Source organism: Cynoglossus semilaevis, chromosome 15 (assembly GCF_000523025.1).
Source record: "Cynoglossus semilaevis isolate Cse_v1.0 chromosome 15, Cse_v1.0, whole genome shotgun sequence".
Taxonomy (NCBI): Eukaryota; Metazoa; Chordata; class Actinopteri; order Pleuronectiformes; family Cynoglossidae; genus Cynoglossus; species Cynoglossus semilaevis.
In genome coordinates, this window is record NC_024321.1 from 2,945,456 (window position 1) to 2,955,355 (window position 9,900).

Below are 9,900 nucleotides of genomic sequence, written 5' to 3' on the forward strand. Positions count from 1 at the left end.
TAAGGAAACACTCCTAAATGTTAACAAATCATAGCGTTTTGAGTTCAAGCCACACCGATAAAACTTCAAGATGAATACCAGTGCAATGTTGAACATTTTAAACTGGGTACTTTCTCATGGAAAAAGTCGGAATCAAATCTAGCTTGCAAATGCATTTTTGTACGAGTCCCAATGATACGTTTTATCTATCTATTTGCGTTTTGAAATATTTTGTATATATAAAATACGTTGATCTTCGTTTTATTTCGAAAAAATGCTTCCGGTTTGATGCTATTTTATTGCCGTACGTGAACGCACAGTGCCGCGCATGTATTAGAGGATGCTGATAGAGATCACAGACAGGGAGGGAGTGTCCCATTGAGTCTCAGTCTCAGTTCTCATTAACGCACAGCAGCGGATCAGTCAGGATAAGGTACAGTATTGTCGAAGGAAACTTATGTGATTAAAAAAAACAATCCTGGATGCTTCTGTTTTTCGCACTTTTATAACAATTGACTTTTTCCAACGATTGCTGCCAGTGCTTTTTTTCGTAACAGTGCGTTCATCTGAAGATTTCTTTTATTCACCCTTCTAAACATTCATTAATCAGCTGCAGCACCTATTCTCACTCTGCGAGTCTACCTCCGCCGGTGAACGATTATTTGAAGCCCTGCCGTTCCGATGAATACCCGGCTGTTTTTTTTCGGGTCCTCTCTGCGGTTGGTGCTTTGTGCGCTCGCTGTCCTGACAGGGATACTCAGCCCGGCGGCAGTTGAAGCGGGTAGAAGCTGCGCCGACACCCGGCAGATGTACGCGGAGAAGGGCTATGGCATCGACTCCGCACCGTTTACTCACATATCAGGTAAAAATCACCGAGAAAACACCCCATGGCAATGTCATGGACCATTCAGAGACTGAAAATGACTTTAAATCGTTTAATTCAAGTTTTAATTAATTATTTAGATTATATTCTGATAGCAAAAAAAATGGGATGAACAGCTCGAAGTGGAACATTGCCGTTTTGTCAAACACATGGATGGAAAGCACATTTAATAACTTGATTAGTTAAACGTTAAGATAGCTTTGTTAGACCACTGGAAGTTCCTTTGGTCGAGACGCACTGGGAATAGACGGCCACTAGGTGGCAGTAATGCAGTGCCAGTTATCAACGACGGCCAAGAAATGAGTGTTGAAAAAGAAACTAAATTAGCCTACAGGAGGCGAGTAATAATCCTAAAATTATAAATATCTAACGAAAGTATAAAAAAGGTACCTAAAATTAATAATTCATACAAACATTCACGGCAAAAACGTCTTAGATAAAACAACTTCGTCGAAGCTACACAGATCTTACCTCTAGTTATTACAATTTAGTGCAAGCAGCACATTTTATTCCCCACTGGCTTTTCTATATATATATATATACATATATATATATAATGTTTGACTGTTACATTATCTATTGGACAATGTATTTAGTTTAAGAATATGAAATAATAGCATATTTTAAGAATTATCACAGAGAAATCGTGTCATGTCAGTTATTCTGGTGTCAAAGGCAGGACCGGAAATTTTCATTTAATTTCTTACCCCCCGTCAACTCAGGTTAGTCTCAGCTGGGATTAAAATGTAATTACGCACATAATGGTCACCATCAATTCAGCTATCACATCTGTAAGTATATCATTAAAAGAGTGGCTACATGAAAATGATAAAATTAAAAAATTAAGTATGGCAGAAACTATGGAAATCACGGTAGTTGTACACAGTGACTGAAACCTAGACAAAAACCGAAAGTGTCACACTATAAATTTCGTGGTACATTTCCTTCTAGAGAAACAGTGGAGCGTGGTTTAAAACCCATTACTCCTACACCTCCTCTTTCCCCACTTCCTCCCCACTATGCTGTTTAAACAGGATGATTAAGAGGATGAGCAAATTGCCAACACTGGTGCAACAAAGAGCCTCTCCCGTAATTACTGTCTGCTGCCTGGCCCACTGTGAAGTCTCTGCATTTATACATGTTTGTATGAACCCATAGGCCCTGCTCACTGCTGATAACCTTATCGGCTTAATGAACAGAAAGCACGTGGATTAGCAGTTGGGTGAAGCAGAAAAGGAAAAACAGTCAAATAAATCCATGTTTCTCAAAGAATTACCAGTTCCTATTAACCATAACTGTCTTGTTTCCCTATGGATGTTATTTTTGAGAGGCAACGGCTGTGTTACGTGTTGTGAATGTTGGAAGGTTTGCAGATAATGTTTAAAAATCAAGTCTGCCAGTGTAGTGGGAATATGTCTGATTTGTTAGACAAGCCATGTTGGAGATGAGGATGGTATCTTAAAAGAATATAGGAAATCCCCAGGGAACTGAAGATGACAGGAGGCGGAGTAGGTAGGAGGCAGATGTTGTACTTTAGAGAAGTGAGGCTTTGCATCTGTCATCAATACTGCTTTTAGTCTTTGTGGCATCGATTCAACAAGTGCCTGGAAATATTTCTCCAAAAGTTTTGAGCATGCAATTGCTCGTGATTGCTGCAGATTTACTGGCTGCCAAAGATCATTTTTGAATTCAGATCTAATCACTGTGGAGATTATCTGTCCCCTAGACTTCCTGGACAAAAACACATTTTCATTTATATTGAAAAAAGGTATTGAGTTTTTTTTAAGGCAGGAGTATTAATGAAGACACTGTATCTGATAAAGATGATGTGAAGGTCAATATACTGTAAAATAAGTATAATATTAGATTATTTTCCTGGGTTTTAGGTTGCAACAGACAAAGCCAGATTTATATTATCAGAAAGGACTGGTCACCTCTATATATTATCATCATACTTTGAGGGGATAAAAACAAACTTGCTGATTTTATAGCATGTAAAGAACATTCATAGGATAAAGTTAACATTCCCCATAACATTCATAGGTTTATACAGTTGTGGGTCTTAAAGTAAAGTAACCGTTCCATCATTTTATGTCTATTTTTAGAATAACTTCCAACATACTTCAGGTTACTGTTTTTGGACCAGATAATTATCAATTTCTGGTTGTAATGAGACAAAGCATAGCCTTTGAGATTTTGATTTTAAAAAAATTGTTAGTTCAAGGTTCGGGTTAAGCATTAACCAGACTGGTTTTGTGTTAGGAATAAGGTCCGGGTTAATGTACAAACCACTGGAACTGACTGAAAAGACCTAACAAGAAGAGCAGTGTGGGTGTGACAGACACAATTGCAGTGTTTTATAGTAAGAGGAACATTTGTTGGTGGAATTTACATTTACAAAACCCACTTAAAGGCAAGTCAGCTTTGTCTGTTTGAGAAAACAGCAACATTGATTGATTTTGTCAATGTGTGTGTGTGTGTGGGTGTGTCTGTGTGTCCTCACACTTGGCTCCCCGTCCCGTGGGCAAGGAGAGCAGATGGCTGGGAGAGTGAGGGATGAAGGGAGGCAGTTTAGAAATGGAAATGGAGAGATGAGAGAGAGGGATAATAGTCAGTGTGTGAGACTGAGACACACACACAGAGAGAGAGAGAACAATAGAAGAGCAGAGGAACATCAGCGTGGGTGGAGCTGGTACTCCGACTTCCAGCTCTATTGTACTTATTACATTTATATCAGGGAATAAAAAATAAAAACAGTAAGAATTCCTACTTTAAAAAAATGGGGCATTTGTCTCTCTCCCCCTGGTGGTCATTTACATATCATTACCTTTGACGTATCAAAGAGCCAACCTGATGGACAAAGAGAGACAGATTGAAACTGAATAATTCATAGAAAGGAATGACTATTTCTTTTTTATTACCGGCCTTGTAGGCTTTAATAAGATTTCTCTAGCGCTAGAAGAATAACCGCCCTGATAAGTACAGGAATTGACTCTGGTAATAAAAACGTGTTTACTGATAAAGAAACGTTATTGTCAGTAAATCGTGGTTTGGTGTCAACAATATGGTTTGACATTTATTTTTTCAGAGATCATTATGAACCATATGAGTCTTGGCTGGTATTGTCTTGTCTTCTCAAACCACTAAAACTGAACATATGCTCAGATCACTACAGAAAACCCAGTCCTTCGATGGCGTGTAAACTACGTGACATCCTTCTTCGTCTGTCCTCAGCTGACATCTTTGGGACGCCCATGTCTGTGTGCAAATGCATTTAGAGTCTGTTTTTGTCTTGGCTTTCCCCCCTCCAATCAGCTCAAATATTATTTAATTATTTTAAGTGTGCTTTTCCCCCCCACTGTTATAAAAACATGGCTGCCAAATTAGAACAGAAGCGATGTCGCCAAACAAAAACCTCACTGAGATTAGTCCTAGGAATTTCTTCATTCACTGTTGTAAAAAGCAAATCTTGTTTTTAGTGCCTTATTTCAATGTGTGATCTGCATTTAACTCAGCGATGAAACCCGACCTCAAATTAGGGCACGTTAGAACAGTGGTTGCTGTGTCCTTTTGTCCTCAAAGCATTGATTTTGTCCGTCGATTGAGAACAGTTTCGAAGTCAGAAAACAACCACAGCCTGAGGTAAAGACGATCACTGCTCTAACCTCTGTCTCTGCTGGCCTGGTTGTGTCCAGGTGAGCACCTGCGCCTATGTCCTCAGGACTACACCTGCTGCTCCACTCAGATGGAGGAGACTCTGGCTCTTCAGAGTGAGAGAGACTTCCTGAAAGCCGTGGAGGAGAACAGCCAGTTCCTTCTGACTACCTTCAGCCAGAGACACCGCAGATTTGATGGTAGGGAGCACACTCTTATTTTACTAATGTGATAACTGGCAGCATCCATCCATCCATCCATCCATCTACCCATCTATCTACCCATCTATCTATCTATCTATCTATCTAACTATCTATCTATCTATCTATCTATCTATCCATCCATCCATCCATCCATCCATACATCCACCTATTTCTCTAGCCAAAAAAAGGAACCACTTTTACATCCATTTTTCCTATCCTTGTGCTAAAGTAGGTTTGACTTGGATGACATCACTATGATATAACCTGTTACCTTTCCCAATTTACACAGCTTCCTGTGGCCCTCCAGTATGGCACACATGTTAGGCACACATCTAAGTGGGAGCTCCAGTGACAGGTTTACAGAAAGCATAAATCTGAAGTTAGAATTCCTTCCACCTACCTGCTGTGAACTGCTTTGACCCCTTTTCTCTCCTCTCTCTTTTATATAACACTTGTGATGAGTCACTTTATAAATGCTGAAGGAGTGGGAGACTCTGCATGTCTGAGAGATGGAATTTTTTTTTTTAGTCCATAAATGTTAAACTAATTTATAATGTGCTTGATCTCATCTCACTGTACCTGTGAGCTGAGATATGATGTTGGTGGAAAAGAACCTACGCACAATCCTGTCCAAGATATTACAGGAAAAAGAAGGTGGGTGACAGAAGCAGCATGTAATCTGACTTTCCTACCTCCGCTTCTTCTTCTTCTTTACTACAGAGTTCTTCAGAGAGCTCATAGACCTGTCTGAGAAGTCCATGAATCAGATGTTCACCAAGACGTACGGCCGGCTCTTCACCCAGAATGCACATGTCTTTCAGGAGCTGTTTGTGGAGCTGCGCAGATATTACTCTGGTTAGTTCACTTCTAGTAAGGACAAGAAATAAGGCACAACATAAGGTGAAAGAAACACGAAATACAAAGAAAAGTTGTGACACAGAAGGGAAAAAGTTGGGTTAACACACCTGACAAAAAAAAAAAAGTAAAGACGAGACATGATAAGAGAACAGACAAGACCTATCCATCCATTACCTACCGCTTATTCTTCAACAGGATCGTGGGGGCGGGGCCACTTCAGCCAATCCCAGCTATGGATGGGTGAGGGTGGGGTACATCCTGGACAGTTCACCAGTCCATTGCAGGGCCAAATACAGAGACAAACAAAATAAGACTAAACAAGACAAGAGACACAACAGTTGACAAAACATGAGACAAAATGAAACATTTGATTAGGTTTGGCTGAGAAAAGATATGACAACAGTGGGGACAAGATACGGGGACCTGAAAGACAAGCAGTCAAGAAAACACAGGACATATATGAAACATTGAGAAAAGGAGAGAAACCAGAGGCGAAGAGGACAGGATGAAAGTCCAGACACGACAGGCTCAAAACATAAGAGTTTATACGGCAGATGAGGCGAGACAACACAAGACACAACAAGAAAGGTAGGACAAGAGACGAGATGAGGGAAGAGACAAGTTGAGATAACAGGCGCAGGACACTAATGGTCAAATGATTCAAGTAGAATAGGAAAAAACATTACTGTGGAGATACAAAAACAATTCAGTATGTGATGTTTTTGTAACCCTTGGCGGTCAAAAGAGGGGGGAGGGGCTTAAAAGACCAGATGTAGGACCACAGGCTGGGAGTTTGAGACCTATGAAAAATGTCAATAAAATTAGGGACAGCCTGGTGGTACTGTGGTCTCTGATGACACCATGTAATTCCAATGTCCACAGTGACAGCTGGGGACCAGTTTCTTCTTTGCTTGTTCCATCTATAAATAAAACATTTCCTTTTCAAAATGTCAGGATTTGCTATCCTTTCCCAAAAATCAAAGATCAAAAAACAAAGAGGAGAGAATCGAAATTTCAGGGATGCCAGACTATTTCTATGTCAGTTCTGACGCTCCGTGTTTTGGCAATAATAGCTCCTCTCTGTGGTGAGTCTGTCTGCAGGCTGTCTCTGCTTACTCAACCTGTCCGACTTCCAAACAGCACGGTGGGATAATTCCAGCCTTTGTGTAGTAGACTGCAGATGGGAGAGTTGCCGATTCACGATCTCCTTTCTAGATGCCGAGTCAGACCAGAAATGAAAAAAAAAAGGAAGCAAAACTGCAAAGAAAGAAACACGATGCAAGTAAAAACATAAAACCATAATAAAATCATGATTAACTCATGATCTTACTGTGATTAATTGCAGAAAAAATATGCAATTAAATTTATTAAGAACAGTTGTAATGTTAATGTAATGTCGCGCTCATTTATTTCAATATATATTTGGTTAACATCATTTTTATGTCACGTGTAAATTAGCCATTCAGTATTCAAGGGGCTCGGTGTGAAGTTCAAACCTGGTCCTAGGACAGTGAAGGCACCGCTGCCATTATTTGACCTACCTACACCCACTAATGAAATCTGTTGTTTTTGTCCTCTTTACCACAGGGGGCAGTGTGAGCCTGACTGAGGTTCTGTCAGACTTCTGGTCCAGGCTGGTGGAGCGGGTCTTCTCTCTGGTCAACCCTCAGTATCAGTTCAGCGAGGACTATCTGGAATGCGTCAGCAAACACGTCGAGCAGCTGCAGCCGTTCGGAGACGTGCCTCGTAAACTGCGCGTCCAAGTGCGTGACGTTCGACTTTTTGGACGTTTCCAGAAAATAAAAGAATGGCCTAAGATCAGACACATAATGAAACATTTAAAGTTATCAGTAAATGATCTATATTATACATAATTATTTTTTAAATTATGGTCTTGCTAAAGAAAAGTTTCCTGTACTGGGTATAAACATGAACAGTCGTAAACTTAAGTAACCCATAAGTGATACGTTTTTTTTTTCAATCACATGAACAGTTGTAAAAGTTGTTAGGCAACCCATAAGTGATACGTTTTTTTTTTCTCTTGCAGGTCTCGAGAGCCTTCATTGCAGCCAGGGCTCTGGCTCAGGGTCTGGCTGCAGGTCGAGACATCGTAAACAAAGCAACAAAGGTGACTTCTCTCACTTTGCATCACATTCATGAGCCACAAAAGATGCTTTTCACGTTTCGAAAAGATCTTCAAAGTTAGTCGAGATCTGAGTCCACTTACGAACATCAACTCACGGGGCAGTTCAGCCTAGACCTGATCAAATTAGCTTCTACCGTTAGCTACCATGCAAGTAGACCAAGTGTTTTTGTATTAGTACTCCACCTTGTAAATCCATCTGTTGTTTTTTTTTTTGTCCTCTAGTTGACCGCAGATTCGGAGTGTGTGCGTGGCCTGATGCGTCAGTGGTACTGTCCTCTGTGTCGAGGAATGCCTTTCCTCAAACCCTGTCACTCCCTCTGCCTCAATGTGATGAAGGGCTGCTTAGCCAATCAGGCTGACCTAGACACAGAGTGGAACAACTTCATTGGTTAGTAACTTTTAACAATGAAAAATTGTGACATTTGAGGTTTTTAGGTCAAGGATAGTGCCTTCACCTGCTGTCTGATGTACGTCTGAGCGCGCCTAAAAGTAGAGTCCTGTCGCGGCTCATCCGCGTCTCCTTTACTTACCACTTCCTTTGCCCTAATGAATTCCTGCTCCATTAATCATTCATGCTCCTCTGCTCCTTCTCAATTGATCTGTCTTCCTGTGTTTCGTTCTCCCTTTCATCAAACCCACACATATCCTGCATTTTCTTTTCCTTTTCATGTTCTCACCTTTCATCACTTCATCACTGTTTGCTGCATCCAAATCCATTTCACCCTCAGGTAATACTTCCCCCCCGTCAGCTACGTCTGGCCTTTTTTAAAAAATCTTTTGATTTCCAGAACTTCCTAAAACAGGACATAGAGATATTAGTTACATGATTTTCAGATTCTGTTCTAATTAGATACATCATTATTTTGCCCCCAAGTGCATTAATTATTTTGGGAAAATTACATTTTATTAGCTTTTTTGCAAAATCTTTGTAATATCTTTAAATCTTAAATCTATCATCAGGAAACACTTGAATTTTTTAAATTAACTGCATTAAACGGGGAAAGGACAGGGAAGTTTATGTGGCACAATAGCCTAAACCAGTGGTTTCCAAAGGTCAACAGTAGCACGGCCATATTGTAAAGCCTCCCCATGTCTACTGTACACATACACAGCTTTAGCTCCAAAACTCCACTGTTTTACACTTTATTTACACTATTCCTACAAAACTACTATTCTGAAAAAAAAAAAAAACTCAAATCAATGCAAATTCTCCCCTGAAGGACAAACAGAGCAGACAGTAGCTTGGTGTCCCACTGTGGGGAGGGGTGAGGGCCTGCCTCCCTCCTTAAAAACCATTTGCCACGGTGGACATTCTCTATGTTTGTGAAAATAAACTATTTATTTTCTCTTTCCATTCAACGGTCTTCGATTTCCGTCATGTCAACAAATGCTGTAGTTTGTCTCGGTTGTCTCCACAGTTGGACATTAGACAGGACTTTATTTTATAATTTTAACAGACGCTGTTTACCAGCTGTCAGAGAAGCTGGAGGGGCCGTTCAATGTGGAGCTGGCTGCTGACTCCATCTCTGTGAAGGTTTCAGAAGCCATCATGCACATGCAGGAAAACAGTGTCAGCATCTCCACCAAGGTAAGAACGGCTGAACGTTATTGTGCAAGGTTTTTTTTGGGAAATATACAAATAAACACGTCGTGCAGTTTTACTGCATCATCATCAACCTTCAAGTCAAATATTGTTTTCTCATGATATTTTCTCATATGTTGCGATAAGGCAACAAGCTGCAGAAGGTAGAAAAAAAAAAACATCAGTAAGGTTAGGATTGGCTCGCGGCATAATTAAAACATGGCAGACATCCATGGCAGGAGCTAATCCACCAGAGAGACGCCCACATCTCACTTCAAACACAAACTGCTTCCAGTTTCATAAAGGGGAACTTACAGGAGCAGGCTGCTCTCTTAGTTATTCGCCACCACATTTTGGCTTTTTTTTCCTCCACCATTTCTTGCTAACTTTCTCATTTTGGAAATAAATGCATTAAGATATGAAATAAATGACTTAAATGTTGTTTGTGTTTTGATTTAAAGTTAGATCCCATAAAGGGTAAAGGAGGGGAAAAATAACAGATTATTTATTTCACTTTGTCACCTCAGGTGTTCCAGGGATGTGGACACCCCAGACCAACTCCGGGACGCTCCAAACGATCGGCCAAGGAGCCATC

General features: G+C 40.4%; 1 protein-coding gene and 1 long non-coding RNA gene across 2 annotated transcripts in view; one reads left to right on the forward strand and one right to left on the reverse strand.

Annotated features, from left to right (window-relative positions):
• The first annotated feature begins 300 nt into the window (after positions 1–300).
• Positions 301–9,900, forward strand: part of gpc2 (glypican 2) — an 11,697-nt gene continuing 2,097 nt past the window's right edge. Inside the window, exons 1-8 of the mRNA XM_025063326.1 lie at positions 301–841; positions 4,558–4,716; positions 5,440–5,574; positions 7,165–7,340; positions 7,625–7,705; positions 7,946–8,111; positions 9,181–9,311; positions 9,833–9,900. The exon at positions 9,833–9,900 is cut by the window's right edge and continues 76 nt beyond it. Coding sequence (XP_024919094.1) covers positions 661–841; positions 4,558–4,716; positions 5,440–5,574; positions 7,165–7,340; positions 7,625–7,705; positions 7,946–8,111; positions 9,181–9,311; positions 9,833–9,900 — 1,097 coding nt within the window. The 5' untranslated portion in view covers positions 301–660. The remainder of the gene's footprint in view (positions 842–4,557; positions 4,717–5,439; positions 5,575–7,164; positions 7,341–7,624; positions 7,706–7,945; positions 8,112–9,180; positions 9,312–9,832) is intronic.
• Positions 7,263–9,153, reverse strand: LOC112488196 (uncharacterized). Its single transcript, XR_003052041.1, has 3 exons — positions 8,401–9,153; positions 7,907–8,083; positions 7,263–7,389 (listed from the first exon to the last, which is right to left on the reverse strand). It is a non-coding gene; the product is annotated as an uncharacterized LOC112488196 (long non-coding RNA).